At 45.2% G+C, this 16,114-nt stretch overlaps 1 protein-coding gene and 1 long non-coding RNA gene across 4 annotated transcripts in view; one reads left to right on the top strand and one right to left on the bottom strand.

Moving 5' to 3' along the window:
- SESN3 (sestrin 3) overlaps positions 1-10,024 on the bottom strand; it is a 47,237-nt gene extending 37,213 nt beyond the window's left edge. Inside the window, exons 1-2 of one of the 3 annotated variants that reach the window (XM_071734134.1) lie at positions 9,744-9,860; positions 722-858 (exon numbers count right to left, since the gene is read on the bottom strand). Coding sequence is in view for 2 of the 3 variants with exons in the window: in XM_071734104.1 (XP_071590205.1) it covers positions 9,744-9,851 (108 nt within the window). In the remaining variant the exon portion in view is untranslated. Of the gene's footprint in view, positions 1-721; positions 859-9,743 lie in introns of all 3 variants that reach the window. The other 2 variants (XM_071734104.1, XM_071734115.1) reach the window with 2 other exon arrangements.
- Positions 10,025-10,250: 226 nt separating this feature from the next.
- On the top strand, positions 10,251-14,612 carry LOC139791703 (uncharacterized). The gene is made up of 2 exons (XR_011723996.1): positions 10,251-11,854; positions 13,853-14,612. It is a non-coding gene; the product is annotated as an uncharacterized lncRNA (long non-coding RNA).
- The last annotated feature ends 1,502 nt before the right edge of the window (positions 14,613-16,114 follow it).

Consider the following 16,114-nt stretch of genomic DNA (forward strand, 5'->3'; position numbering starts at 1 on the left):
TGGGTGGTGAGCTCAGAATTCATTAGAAATCCATAATCAGTCTAACAAAACAAGATGTTTACCATGAGAGAAATGAGTCATTAACAAGGAAAAAAAAAACAAAAAACGTGTATAACCAGGAGGCTGTATCTGTTTATCTATTGGACTCTTAATTCAGGTAATCAGGGATAGTCAGGAAAGATTTCTTTCTAGATGTTTTTCTAGATGAAAAGCACTGTCTACTGTCTCTTAGCCTGAGCACCATCACTTATACCCTGTTCAGCCCTTCCCTAACTTAGCTCTGATTGTCACAAGCACTATGCTCCAGCTTAAAAAAGCTCATGCTTCAAAACACCTTACTTTCTAGTTAAATAAAACGTGAGAATGAAGATATTTTAATAAATCAATGATTAACACATCTATATCAAGGACAAAATAATTTTTCAGCGTCCTAAACACATAATATTAAGTATCTTCTGCATCAGTATTTTGCCCCAACTGATTGTTATCCCATGTCTGATATGCAAGAAGCATCCTATAATAAAAATTTGAGACTGGTGGTTAAGAGAGACATTTAAAATTAATACCTCTTGATCATGGCTTCCCCTATTATCAGCAATACTAGTTTGCCCAGGGTGGTGTACTGAGAATCCCATAAAATTTCCTGAACTTCCCTAATGCATTCAATGGACTGACTGATAGATAGACAGTCAAAAACAAAAATTGTGGAGAATATCCCTACCTCCCTGTAATGGAATTTCACAAGGTATTTGAGTCATCTGCATTACTCTCCCTATAGCTTCTACTTAAAGCACACAGACTACCAGGCTGGGCTGAGAGACAACAATGGGAAGGATCACTGCATACGAACAGGAACACCTGCAAAGAACAGAGAAATTAAACAGCATACATTATTTCCATACAGGCTTCTCCAAATGTGCAATTTCTCATTAACTGAGGTCTCCCTCCGGACAATGTGAATTTCTTTCCCACTTAAAAGGCCCCTTTTCCCCCGACTCTATCCTGACCCACTTAAGCAAAAGCCAATATTCAGCTTGGCCAAGCAAACTATGCTTGTAATAACTTCTTATTCTCCAGCCCTGGAAAGGGAAATCTGATAATAAAATCTCCAAACCAACTACCTTTGCTATGCAAAGCCAAGGGAGAATTACACTGCTATCTTCTCTTATTCTGATCTCCCTAGCCAGAAAAAAACAGGCTGAAATACAGAACCAAACGAGTATTAACAGCTCCCTCACCGATGTGGGAGAAAGGAAAAACCAAGGATGCTTAACAAGCCGTATTACTTTTTTCAGATTTCAAAATACCACTGTTTAAAGAGATGTGAAATTTGAAGCACTAATTAAATAATATGCATAAACGTAAAGCAAATGCTCAGAGAGTCCACATCTCCAAACCACAGCCTGTGCTTTGGCTAATGCAATGCACCACTCCTACCAGCAGTGGTTAAGTCTCAACAGAGGACAACCTCCATGCTTGGCTAACCCACTCCCAACAAAAAAACCTCAAAGCTTCTTTTGAAGAAAATTCTCTTCCCCACTTTCTTTCCCTTCCTGCCTCCACTCCCTCCCTGCACTTCATGGTAGGCTGTGTTTTTGCTTTTGTTTTTTAAAATAAAATTCTAAATGAGCGTGGTTCCTGTGAGGCCACCTCTTAAAGCTTTCATTGCAAAACAGCGTCCTTCACCAGACGTTCATTTCACTCATGCCACTCTTATTACAGGCCTAATGAAAATTTAATAGTTCTGCCTTCTCATTTGCAGCACACAAGACTAGAAAGGTACAAGGAAAAAAATTATACTATCTTTTAAGGCAAAAGCAGAAGCCAGGATCCCTCCAGACCAGCACACATGTACAAAGAGCAATAGCGCTCTCTGATTCCAGGCAATAAGGCAAATAATTAGACAGGGGGGTGGGAAAACAGTTACTTTAAAGGGTCAGACTCAGAAAATATATAAATTACTGCAAGATTCATGAGGATGGGGAAGGAGAGAAACCACAGTCACGTCCAGATTGTCACTGTGTTTATTTCACAGGAAAGAATGCTGTTGCCTTTTGGGTTTTTTTTCTGTTTGGGTTTTGTTTGTTTGGTTCGTTGCTGTTTTTGGGTTTTTTAACCAAATCTTTCCAGAAAAACTATGAACATTTACCTGGACCTGAGCAAAGCCTTCAACACTGGCCTGCATGAAATCCTGCTCTCCAAGGTGGTAAAATACTGGTTCAATGGATGGACAACTCTGGATTAAACTGGCTTGATGGCCACACCCAAAGAGTGGCTGTCAATGGGTCTGTGTCCAAGGAGATGCCAGTGACAAGTGGAGTACCTCAAGGATCAGTGTTGGGACCACTCCTCTTTAACATCTTTGTTGGTGACACGGACAGTGGCATTGAGTGCACCCTCAGCAAGTTTGCTGATGACACCAAGCTGTGTGGTGTGGCTGACACGCTGGAGGGAAGGGATGACATCCAGAGGGACCTTGACAGGCTGGAGAGGTGGGCCCATGCCAACCTCATGAAGTTCAGTAAGACCAAGTGCAAGGTCCTGCATCTGGGTCAAGGCAATCCCAAGCACTGATATAGGCTGGGCAGTGACTGGCTTGAGAGCAGCCCTGAGGAAAAGGACTTGGGGTGCTGGTGGATGAGAAGTTCAACATGTGCTGTCAGTGTACACTAGCAGCCCAGAAAGCCAATCGTATCCTTGGCTGCAGCAAGAGAAGTGTGGCCAGCAGGTCAAGGGAGGTGATTCTCCCCCTCTGCTCTGCTCTCATGACACCCCACCTGGAGTACTGTGTCCCCTTCTGAGACCCCAGGAGGGACATGGATGTGCTGGAGTGTGTCCAGAGAAGGTCCAGGAGGATGATCAGAGGGCTGGAGCACCTCTCCTATGAAGACAGACTGAGAGAATTGGGGTTATTCAGTCTGGAGAGGAGAAGGCTCTGAGGAGACCTTATTGTAGCCTTCCAGCACCTGAAGGGGGCTACAAGAAAGCTGGTGAGGAACTTTTTGGGATGTCAGGTGGTGATAGGACTAGGGGGAATGGATTCAAACTAGAGGAGGGTAGATTTAGGCTAGATGTTAGGAAGAAGTTCTTCACCATGAGGGTGTTGAGACACTGGAATAGGTTACCCAGGGAGGTGGTTGAAGCCCCATCCCTGGAAGTTTTTAAGGCCAGGCTGGACAGGGCTCTGAGCAACCTGATCTAGTGGGAGGTGTCCCTGCCCATGGCAAGGGGGTTGAACCTACATGATCTTTAAGGTCCCTTCCAAACCTGACAATACTATGATTCTATGAAATGATAGGGCTGATGAGTTTGTTACAGATATTCTTCACTGCCCTAAAAGGCTGGGTGCTGCTCTTGGATGCTGCTCCTCTCCTCTGCTCTTGTGAGACCCCACTTGGAATACTGTGTCCAGTTCTGGAGTCTCCAGTATAAGAAGGACATGGAGCTCCTGCAACCTGTCCAGAGGAGAGCCACTAAAATGCTCAGAGGGCTGGAGCACCTCCCCTGTGAAGACAGGCTGAGTAAGTTGGGGTTGTTCAGCCTGGAGAAAAATAGGCTTTGAGGTAACCTTATAGCAAGGTTGCTGTATCTGAATGGGGCCTACAAGAAACCTGGGGTAGGGCTTTTTACATGGGTGTGTAGTGAGAGGACAAGGGGAAATGGTTTAAAACTCGAAGAGGGGAGATTTAGGTTAGACATTAGGAAGAAACTCTCTAATTTGAGGGTGGTGAGACACTGGCACAGGTTGCCTAAGGAAGTTGTGGCTGCCCCCTCCCTGGAAGAGTTCAGTGCCAGGCTGGATGGGGCCTTGAGCAACCTGGTCTGGTGGAAGGTGTCCCTGTCCATGCAGGGGGGTTGGAACTAGAGGATCTGTAAGGTCCCTTCCAACCCCAGCCACTCTGTGATTCTATGGTTTGTAGCTTTCTCTACATTTTGGACACTCAAAGACCCATTTTTTTTTTCCCTGATAGTTGTGCATGCAGAATTACTGGAGCAGTGACCCGAGCTGGTTTCACCACAGCAGTGCTCTAGGGGACTGGAGGACACAAACACCAAAGGCAGATGCCGTGTTTTACACAACAGAAAGTTGCTAAAATTAGAGCCAATGAAAACAGAGCTATGTTTTCATGCTAGGGTTTACAACTCCTTTTGAGAACTCCTTTGGAAAGAGGCACATCACAGATTTAAAGCCATCTAGGCAACTATGCATTGACAACTACAGCATGATAAGACTATTATTAAAAGTGGTCAAAATGTGGAAGACATAATTTGATTTTACAAAATAAGATTCTGACAGTCAAGTTTGTTGATCAGATTCCCAAAGACAACTGTGCTACTCAACAATAAGGAAGCTGCACTGTGGAAAAAAATGAGGTGTTCAAGCAGAAGCAAAGCAACTTTAATTTGCTTGTGTGCAGAATAAATTTAACCAAGTTGACTTTCCTCAAAATGGCTGAGACATCCTTGAAAGGCCTCCTGATTTCTGTGGAAAAGGTAACAGCATCTCCATGCACCTTCATGACTCATGGTGACATGTATTTTAGCTTACACAGGCTTATGAGCCCTGACATTAGACTATTTTTGCTTTAGTTTTGTGCTACTTTCTTACTCACCCACACAGAACAATAAAGTGAATGAAAGTGTCTTGTTTAATTTTTTTTTTCTTTTTTGGATATGAGCTCAGCTCCCTGTGTCTAGGCTACTGCTATTGTGAGCATCACATCATTTAATGACGTTCACACATTTTTCTATCTTAAAAGTAGGTGCTTTTTTTGACAGCACCAGACCTAGAACAAATTCTTCCAGAACCTCACACCTGTGGCCACTTTAATTTTCTAGCCTAAATACATTTATGCCCATTTTACATCCATCTGCTCTTGAGCTAATTTCTCCTCACTGGCTCTTACTATTGGATGTATTTATAGACATGGATCATACCCCTCTCAGCCTTTGTTTCTGCTGGATTAAAAAAGCAAACTCTCTTCATTTCCTTTTGCAAATTCAGTACTCCATTTCACCCAGCACCCAACCAGGTCACCTCTGCATCTGTTTTATTAGGGTCTCTTCTTCCCAGTTTTCCTCCTCCTCCTCCTCCTCCTCCTCGGTGACACTGGCCTGCAGTGTGACAGTAAGCTGATGGTCCTCCTGCATACAACCATCCTTCTCTCTGCTCCTTCCAAGGAGCTGCTCTTATTAAAAGTTATGAGTAACAACCAAGCCTTTAACTCTTACATTACAGACCACTGGATTTCACCCCAACTCTAACTACGCCAACACTCAAGATCTCCTAGTTTCTATGAAATGTTCTGTTTTTCCCATGGTTCAACAACACTTACCATTCCTGCCTTGTGTGTACAACTTTTTGAAACAGTCACACTCACATTGTGATTTGACAATATTAAAACAAATTAGTTTCAAAAGTGATCCTTTGAAAACCCACTGGTATTCTTCTCTCAGCACAGTGACTTTTTATTTCAGCATGGCCCACCACCATCCCCACTCCCCCTCAGTTTCCAATAACTCCTCTGTAACTAACAGGAGCAGAATTCTAGACAAAATGTGTCTGCTCAAAGGTCCCCATTGCCCAGTAACCTGTCACTGTCACAGTTCAATAGTAGACACGTAGCAACCAGGAAAGCATGCAGAAACTATACTGGAAAGTGTTGCTGTTTCCTATTTACAGGTCTTGTTTAATTCTTGTGTTATGAATTTACTGAAATACTTTTCAACTTATTAGTATCTAGAACATACTGTGTGTTACTGAATCCCAAGGTTTAATTTGAGCTGACTTGCTAGTGCAGCAGGGAGTTCAACTCTTGATGTTACTTCTTGGGTTTCATGAATGAAGTTGAGTTTTAGTCCATCCAAAGTATTTTGAAAAGGACACTCTAGCAGATATCAACAGAGGACTACTACTTTAGTCTAAAATGACCTACTTTTGGTGGTATCATGTCCTATATATTCTTTTTCTGCGTATCTGTATGCTTTTCTGTCAAAAAATGTCTGTCATACTGATGGGTATTTCTCTCTCACAGGATCACCCTGATGAGGAAGGTCTATGAAAAACAGGAATGGATTCTAGATTCTCTAAACCTTTATCCTCCTCCTCAAGCCAGGAGGGTCAGATAAGCTGGGTTCACTTCTACCTTGCCAACAGTGATGGATGCATCTCTGCACTACCCCATCACCTATCTTGCCATCGCCCATGTATCTCTCTCACTGAAATCTAACATAAAACAAATCTTTACTCAGAGAACCACATTTATACACATTTCCTTTTTTATCCTACTGACTTGTATGTACATGTAAAAGGACCTTCTACTTCACATGCTTTGCAATTTGCAACTAAGCTTGAACACTTGGCAGAGTCTCCCCGTTCCTGCATTTCCTGATATATCAGGATTTTTCCGTCCCCTGAAGACTTCTTGCTTATTCCTAAAAGCCTTCCTGAAGCAGTTATCCGTCCAAAGAAATACTGAGCTCTTCCTACATGTTCTCCTCTTGCTTGTTTTGGGCTATTAATTTTGTCTGGGCAGGAGAACTTTGGGTTTCCATTGGGCTCCATACCCCCTCCAGACTCCCACCCCAGAGCTCTCCTGTTCAGAGGCTCCCCCCAAGCTGGATTTTCAAATCTGAGAGCTGGAGCCTGCACTGGTTACTGCAATGGTAGCTACTCTCACCCACCTCTAGGAAAGACTTGGCTACAGCACTCATAGGCACTTTTCCATACTAAAATGTGACAGTTTGTCACATCAGTCCCACGGGCTGGAGCTGCTCATCTCATTCTGTTCATTCTTCCATTTATTTTAAGCTGAGTCAAAGCATTAACCTTGGTTGTCTGTTCAACAAGATCACTTGTACTCTTCAAACCAGTATCACCAATTACTAATTGACTTTTTTTCTTTTTCTAAATCAAATTATGATGTAGCTGTCATTTCTATGTCTAAGCACTTCTTATTAGCAGCAATTGTTCTGCAAGTAGATTTTGTTATTTACAGTGTCCCATAACAATAAAACCAACTGGTAATTGAATCTTCTTAATATGAAAAACTTTTTTCATAAGAAAATTTAACCCATAGATCCTTAGCAAGCTTTTAGCTCTACCCTAATAGAACTTTCCTTAAAAAAAATAAAACTGATTTAATTTTAAATGAGTTGAAACCTAACACACTTCATCTAGCTTTTCCTGTTCCCCTGATGAAAGAGAAACTCTACCTTCACCCATGAAAATCCTAACCTGCTAGACTATTTCAAATTTCATTGTAAGCCACTGAGTAGAAAGCTTGCTCTGCTCCTTAAAATGTGGACAACAGCATGACCTAAAGTGGGAGCATTCAAGAAGATTCAAATGAAGACTTAAAACTGAGGAGGGCAGAGGAGATTCAACATGTTTTAAGCCAATAATTTTTACAGTACACTGTCACATGAACATTAAAAAAAAAAATCAGCATTAAAAGAACAGATGAGGCAGCACTTATCTAAAGATTACTACACTTGAGACTCAGGTCAAATTTGCATCTCACTTCCACCAAGCCTGCTGTGGGGATTTTTTGTTTGCTTTTTTGGTTGTTTTTTCTTTTGTTGTTGTTCTTGCATGCTTGCCAGTGAAGTGCAAAAGGTTAAAATATACAGTGATTTTTATTATATCAACTTTTAAATAATTACAGATGTAGTCAGCAGCTTCACACTTCCATGTTTATTGTCCAGCCTAAACCACAACCCCTGTGAACACAAAACACCTACATTTCAGGAGGGTTTCATGGGCTGTTACTTGGTTTCTCCCTTCTTTCCCCAATTTTGCTACATAAGTACCTGAAATAACCACAGATAAAGCAGGACAGTGCTTAACTGCCTTCTTTAATAGACCCAACTGCATACCTATGTTTTGCCATTATGGTCCCTAAATAATTTAAAAGATAAAATAAAATCCAAATCTCATCTGGAAAGTTTACTGTAACCAGAAAAGTAACATCTAGTCCTGTCAGCCACCCCCAGCTCCCCAATGATACTAAAGAAGTATACAAAAAAGTCTTAATCCAGTAGGATGAGCCTGCAGCTTCAAAAAAATTCAATAATTTAAATTTAATTTTAGATCTACAAGTGCTGCCAAGTACCACTTTATTTGTCAACAAAACATTTTGATTATTTGGCAGAACAAAGCAAGCTCCCTCCCTGCATTCTCCACAGACATATTTGGCACCCAGTAATTTGTATGTCTTTACACATATGTCAAGTCTGAAGCTGTTTCAGGCTTTAACCCCGCAGAACTTCTCTCTTTTAAGTAGTTGTTTTTCTTAAAGGGCTATCAGCAGCAAGTTAAAGCCAAGAAGGGAATTCGATCCTGCAACAAAATGGTTAAAAATCAGGCTCTGCTGATGTGCGCTTCTCTGATCCATTACATTTCTTGCAAGCTGAGCTAAGAGCTGAGCACCAAGTATCAACTGTAATATGATCCAAGAGTTTATGGAAAAAATAACTGCACATACCAAGCACGCACATTTAATAAGATTTTGTTTCCATTAAAATATTCAAGAAACATGATTTTTAAGATCTGCTTTTCTCTCTGATGGATTTTTAACGCTTCTCCTCCCCCCTCTCCTAAACACACACCTCCTTCCCTAAAACCAAACCCTTAGAAGAAAAAAAAAAAAAAAAAAAAAAAAAAAGAGAAGAAAGAAAAAAGCAGAAAGCAGTCCTACTGCAGGGAAGAGAGAGGCTTGAAAAACAACTTTGATTGGCACTTGGCCTGACCCACAGAGGAAGAAAAACAGTTTTTGGACAAAGAGCGCAAATATTTGAGCTCATTGACTTTCAGGCTTTCTTAGCATTCCCAAGACCCAACCTGGTGCAAAACGTATGGGGAGAGACGGAATTAAAATAAAACCCAAAACATCATCGCCTTCCTCTTAGGCGCTGGGACTCGGCGCGTTTGCACAGCTCAGCAATTTTAATTCATTTGCACTGGACAAACAAAAAGCACCTCAACTAATGCTCCCCGCTGGGCAGATGTGGGGAGGAGGGGGGGAGGCGACCTCCCTCCTCCTGAGGCACGGAGGGTCCGAGCAAGGCTGCTGCTGGCAGCTGTAGGGATGGGGTTCAGCGGATGGGGGAAGGAGTAGGGGGGAAGGGCCGCCAGGGCTTTTTGTGTGTCTTTAGAATATTTTTGAAGCTCTGATTTCGGAGGCTCCCTCTCAAAGGTTTTTTGCCGGAGATCGCGGTGATGAATTTTGCCGGTGAGGTACGTGAATAAACTCCCCAAGGGCGCTGGGCCCCGAGTCAACACACCATGGGGCAGGGACGGAGCCCCCCAAAACCTCGGGGGGCAGCGGAGGGGCGGCAGCCGGGGCAGGGGCTGGTGACAGCCGTCCCATGGGGAGGGGGGCGATGGGGGTGCGGGACTGGCACCCCTGTTCCCCCCAACACACCCGGGACCGTGTCCCCCCCGCCACCCAGCCCAGCGGCGCTCACCCCTGGCAGGCCCCATCCTCACCCCGACGCCGTCCCAGCTGCCCCATAGCCCCCGCCCCACTGCTCCAGAGTTCCCGCACTGCCCCCCACTCCCACCCCCGTCTCATTCCGCCGCACCACGGCTGCCCTACGGCCCTTTTCTCCTCACGGCACTGTCCCCCGAGCCTCTTCTGCCCCACCGCCCGCTCCCCCAAGCCTCTGCCCCACCGCCTCCCGCAGCCACCTCAGCTCCCTCCGCCTCACAGCCGCTTCTCTCCCGCCCTCCCCGCCGGTACCTGTCTCGGCACCTTCCGGCAATTGCCGCACACCCGGTACTGGCCGGCGGCGGAGGCGGCGGTGGTGGTGGTGGTGCTGCCCACGGTGCCGGAGCCGATCCGGTTCATGCTGTCGGGGAGCTCGGCGCTGGCCGGGCGGCGCAAGGGAGATGCAGGGGGGGGGGAGGGAGGCGGCGGGGTGCTTGGGCTCCGCTCCTCGCCGCTCAGCAGCTCTCGCCGCCGGCCGCCCCCATCCTCCAGCCTCGGCCCCACCGCCCCGCTCCGGGCCGCTGCCCGCTGCGCACACCCCTGCGCCCTCCGCCAATCAGCGGCGGCCGCCCCGCCCATCGCCGCCCGGTCCCGCCAATCGCGGGGGCCGCCGGCCGCCGACCAATGGGCAGAGCTTTCGCCGCCTGCCATCTCCAGGCAGCCTCCGAGAGGGGGGCGGGGTCAGGGGCGTGGCCAGCGCCGCGGAGGGGCGGGGCCAACCGCGTCTCCGGGCAGCCTTGGGGAGAGAGGCGGGGCCGGCGCTGCGGCGCGTGCTTTCCCCTCCTGGCCAATCGGGTGCGCCCGCGCGCGCGGGGCGGGGGAGGTGCGAGAGGCCCCGCCCCCCCAGGGCTCTGAGGGAGCGGCGGGCGGGGACGGGAACCGGAGCCGGACCCAGAGCCGGAGGTGGGGGTTCGGGTGTCCTGGTCCCGTCCCTGCCCCCTCCCCCCCGCCCCCCATCTCCCGGCTCTGTTCTGTAGCGCTGCCCTCCAGGATGGTCCCCCAGGCGCGCAAATCTGGGTCCTGTTGCAGGTGTTATGGGATGCGGGCCACGGCCTCCTGCCCCGCCAGGCTGCTGCCCACCCCGGGGCCAGGCCCAGCCCAGGCCTGGCCCATCCTCCCGGGGTATCCCCCGTTAATTGTGAGGGTGCTCGCTGCTGCCGGCCGAAGGCATCCAGGGCGAAGGGGCTGCCTGTGTGGACGGTGATCTGCTTTCTGCAAAAGCGCCCGCTCTGAGGCGGCAGCTTGCACAAGTAGGGACAAGACCGCTCTGCTGCCAGGCAGAACAGGATTAGGTGTTTGCTTCTGGGGAAGTTGGGAGCGTTTGGAGCGCGCATGCGAGCGTGTATGTGCCTCGGGTCACCGGGATTGTTAGAAATGATGAGTCAGGTTTTCTAGGCTCTATGCTAATGCACAGAGAAGGAGTGTGTAATTAGGACAGAGAGAAATCTATAATCTGCAGCCTAGGATAACAGGGCTATAAACATCTTTTTTACATCATAGCATCACTGCAGTTTTCATTGTTAGTATGCTCTTTAGATTTTAAATGCACATATATGAGCTTTAACATGAGTAGTCTTACCCATGTCAATAAAAGTTTCTGTCTTAAATGCTGATCATTATATAATTTCAATTGTAAGAGATGATTGTATAGGAGAACTTGTTTTTGTTATAGAAACATAATGTTACACCTCTGAAATTTCTAAGATCTGGGGTGTCCTATACATTGTTTTCAGTGTTTCTGCTGTGGTAACAGTTGTAAATCAGCAGCTTGAGAACTGTGATCTTCTTTACATACTTTTGTCCATGGGAATGCTTTCTATTTTTGCAGAATGAAGCATTGTGTAATTTAGTCAACTGACTAGCTAAAAAGGGCACAGTACAATTATTAATTTAAATCTCTTAAAGGAGACTAGAAGCACCTAGATCTGGCTGTCTTTGAGAACTATAAAGTGGTTTCTCAGATCAGACTTTTCCATTCTGAGTACAACTGCATCCACAGCAACAGCATCCTCCATCCTTCCCCTTTCATCTCTTTCCCAGGGGGTCTTTTCCTGAGGCAGAGCTGCCTTCAGCAGACACTGTGGACTCCTTTATTGCTGCTCAAGTTCACGTGGGATGCATCCACATCCTGCAGTGCTGGGCAGCCACACGGAATACATGGAGAGAAGTAAATGGAAGAAGTTTTGGCTGTTTTCCAAGCAGTATTGTAGAAATGGCTTCCCAACATGAAGTAACAGTTTTCTAGAGTGCAGGTACTCCCTGTGCCATGCCTGCATCCCACACAGCACGGTGCAATTACAGCTGAAGTGACAAAAAAGGCCAAACCACTTTGTTATTGTTGACTCTGAATGGGATGCTAAAATGTAAGTAGGCAAAATAAATGATGTAAATGTCTTTTTATTTACTGCTGAACTCTGTGATAATGTTATCTGAAATGAGAAGTTTTAAGGTATGCAGAAGAGGATCAGATTTGTAGCCACAAGCATTGGAGAGTTAACACTTCAGCTAAGGTAAAATCACTTTGAGCCATTTGCTATTGAAGTGCCTGGTTTAAAACTCAGACCCATTATCAAGGATGGCAACAAGCAAGTTTGAATAATTTAATCTGAGTTACTCTTAATGTTTAACTTTGGAACACTGGCACGTATTCAGATTTTGGTAATAACATCCATTCCTTTATTTCCATAGGTGCAGGTCCACGTGACTGAATGTCCTTGGAAATGTGGTTGGATCCTATTCCTCTCCACTGAAATTATTTACACCTTGAGTGACAACTTCAGACTTTTAGCAAAGCCCATTAAACCCAAGGAAAATTTCCATTAGCCACGTGCTAAAGTTAGGTGGACTTGTAGTGCAGTTTAAAATTTGGGAAATTTGATATCTAGGCTCTGTTCTACCACAGACTTCTTGTGTGAGGGGGTGGGACATGTATGCACAGCAGATGCTTGAAGTATTTGGTTGACTAACCCCTCACTTCAGCCATAAGCACTTAAGTACCTTTGTGGCTTTCCAGTACTTTAATATCTGAGAAATGTCACGAGAAGCATGAACTTTGAAAGTGTTTCATTGTTTTTGGAAACAATACAGTAAATGGACGTTCCAACAAAAATGCTCTTGGCTATCTGTTCTGAGGGTTATTTTCCCCTCTACATTGTCTTTTTATAAAGAGTTTTGATACCAGAAGTGTACCTAATGGGGTACTTATGCAATGCTTGTCAAGTATTACTATTAGATAATCAGTCTATTAGACATAGACATTAGACAGTGTATGTAGATACAGTATCAGAATATTCAAAACACCTGAACTCTGATGAGATACATCTTTGGAACTGAACTGTTGGGATCCTTGTGGGGTCCTGTATCTGCCCAACTTACACCATCTGTGCAGTCCTGCTGCTGGCAAAGACTTATGCATGTGTGCCTGATTTTAAGTTTCTGGCTTGTTCCATTTTGAGTTAAATGAGCATACATTCTGTAGAGGAAAAGCCTCTCTTTGTACAAGCTGGCTTCTTGGTAAACATACCCACACTGTTGAACATTCTCCTTGTAAACTCATCTCTCAGAAGTAGTATTGCAAGGAATATTCAGGGCTCCCTTCACAATCGTCTGACGGCTTTGATGATCCAACTGTACCTCAACAGCCATCTGCTAGTGAGGGTTTCCTTCAGTTTTCCCCAGTTACTGAGCTGCCATGGAAAACAGAGAACTGAAATCAGTAAGTAATTCAGTTCCAGGCAGCCTTGCATCCTGACCTGCCTGGAAATTTTAAGGTGGCAAACAATTCTATAAGCCCAACCAGTCCTCTCTGCTGATGTCAAAGCCTGTGAGTTATTGCTCTGCATAGGGAATTACAGAATCACAGAATGGTTTGGGTTGGAAGGACCTAAAGATCATATAGCTCCAACTCTCCTGTGTCTTGTTCCAACTTCCCACTAGACCAGGTTGCTTCAAGCCCCGTCCAGCCTGGCCTTGAACACTTCCAGGGAGGGACAGCTACAGCTTCCTTCAGAAGGTGGAGTTGCTTTGTTTTTTTTCTCTTGATATGGAGTGTACTCATGTGGGACCATTGCATCCTTCCGAGAGGTTACTGACCTGCTGAGACACAGTTGCTGGTTTCAGCAGATTTTACCATCAGTGATCATAGGTTTCGCAGAGTTTTAAAAACAAACATTATGATGAAACAAGGCAGGAACAAACTTCTAAAGGAAGCAGGGTTTTCTCTGCCTCCTGAAGTCATCAGATGCATTATTGTTTCTTTTTGTTTGGTTGGTTTATTTTGTTTGGTTGGGGTTTTTTTGTTTTTTGTTTGTTGGTTGTTTTTTTGTTTGTTTGTTTGTTTGTTTTTGGTTTTTTTTTTTCAGATGCAGCAGCCAGGTGTGGATTGCTGCAGGATTGGGTGAGATTGTGTGACTGCCTTTGTTAGAAGGTCAAAGTTCTGATGCCTTCTTCAGCCTTCAGGTTAACATGGTTGAAATGGATTGACACCCCGCAGATTGAGCAGTGTGATACCAGCCTTGTATTCCTCCTGCGATCTTTCTGCCTGAAGTTTCCTGAAGAGAAGGTTGAGAGCTGGACACAGTGTATCAACACTGCCTTCCAGAATGCATCACAGCAAACAATCCTCCACTTCACCACCTAGCAATAGATCGACTGCCTGGTGCCGACCCGACTTTGTGTCCCGGGAAAGCCATCCTAGCTGCAGTGTGCAGGCACTGTGGGAGTCCTCCATCAATCCACAATCTGATGCTTCCCCGAGGGATGCATCTACTGTACAAGCATGCAGTGCTTTTGTTGTTCATACATCAATGCAACAGCTTGCTGCTTCCTGAAAATGCTGGACTGACAAGATTGGTGCTGTAAAATTCAACTTGTTATGCAGTGAACATATTCGTGATTCACAGAACTCCAGCAGCTTGCAGAAAGAGGAAGGGAGGGGGCAGCTGCCACGCAGTAGCTGTGACTGGATTGCTGCAAGACTAGAAATCCAGCATGAAATTGAAAGATCCTCAAGTTTTGCTCACAGCAGGAGCAGACGGCATGCCTGAGCACCCAGCTCTGGAGCCTTACCCACTCTCCCCGTCTCCTGCAATAAAGCACTGTGTGGTTAAGTGTGATGACTGACACATGTCACATGCCTTTATGTTTCATGAGTCTATGAATCATTCAATAAAGCCATAGACACATAGGAAAATAGGTGTGGTTTCTCAAGGCCAAAAATCCAGCCTGTTGCCATTATGTCAAACAACTGATAATCCTGCCTTCATTACAATGATTTTTGTTGCACCATTTTAATATACTTTTTACAGGATTTATATTATGTTGTTAGAGGAAGAAAGGGCAGCAGATAAAGGTTCTGCCCTGAGTGATGTTATGCACACTTTGACACTACAAAATGACTTCCCATCCTTGCAATTACAAATCCTAATTTGCAAAATGGGTCTTCAGATAATTACATGAGACAGCAAGATATGATAGTTTCTGGAATTCTTTCTCAAGGCTGGGGGTAATGGCCTTTCAATTTACACCATTTAGACTCTGATTGGCTAAAGCACTCAAAATCATGTTTGTTGTAAGAAACAATTATGGCCTAGCCCAAAAGAAGAGAGCTCACTGACCTAATAGGCCTTTTTAATACCTAATTTCTTTGACAGTTAAATAACTCTGAAAAGCATTAAATCACTACTCAACCGAGAAACCTCTTTTCCTCTCCCTCTGTTCTTCTGTGGTCAGCATGATAATTTGCTAGATATATTTCAGCAAGTTGTTTACTTCAGCTCAGCCTTCCAAGACCACGCTGGCCAATGCTGCAAGCCTGGAAATAGGGATCATCTGGAAGAAGCAGGTTATGCTTCTAGTTAGTGTTGAAGTATTTTGGCTTGCATGATTTTTGGGAGTGATACAGGAGGGAAATGCATTAATTGAAAATAAATCTGAGAAGCAGGAAAAATGTAGCCTGCTCTTACTCCCTGCAAAAGGAGAATTAAAGTATTCCCAGATAATGTATTCATGTTAATATTGCAGATAGTCCTACCCAGCAGATTTAACAGCAGCAGCAGGACTCTCTTTGGTGACAGAAACACCTCCACTCCCCATCAATGGGTGTGGAGTTCATGGGGTGGACATGGATGCCTGGGGTCATAGAGGTGGAGCTGGGACAAGTCTGGGTGCTGTGACACGAGGCACCAGCACCCCTGACATGGAAGGTTGCACCCAATGTTTCACCCCTCTCCTAAGCATGGGTGCCTGCACTGAGGCTGCAGCTGTGACACCTCTTTGAGATGTAGGTGTCCCACCAGTGCAGTGGGATACACTGCACATCACTGGGGAGCACAAGTGTAGGTCAGGCCGGGTAGAAACACTTTGAATCCACTTTTTGCAGCCAAGGTACCATGAAGCCAAGAGTTCAAAAGCCAAGGAGCCAAAAGGAGATAAGCAGGAGGCAGCTGGCTCAGATACCTGCTGGTTGGGGAGGTGAACTGGAAACTGGTGTTTTGCTGCCTTTTTCCTTGCAGCTCACTTCTGTGCCTGGAGAACACAAAACACACAGAAGTCCTTGGGTGTTGAAAATCTAAAATTTCTCAAGCAGGAGAACTTGACTATTCATATTTTGCAAATGAAACACA

The sequence above is a fragment of the Heliangelus exortis genome, chromosome 1, assembly GCF_036169615.1.
Source record: "Heliangelus exortis chromosome 1, bHelExo1.hap1, whole genome shotgun sequence".
NCBI classification, from domain to species: Eukaryota; Metazoa; Chordata; class Aves; order Apodiformes; family Trochilidae; genus Heliangelus; species Heliangelus exortis.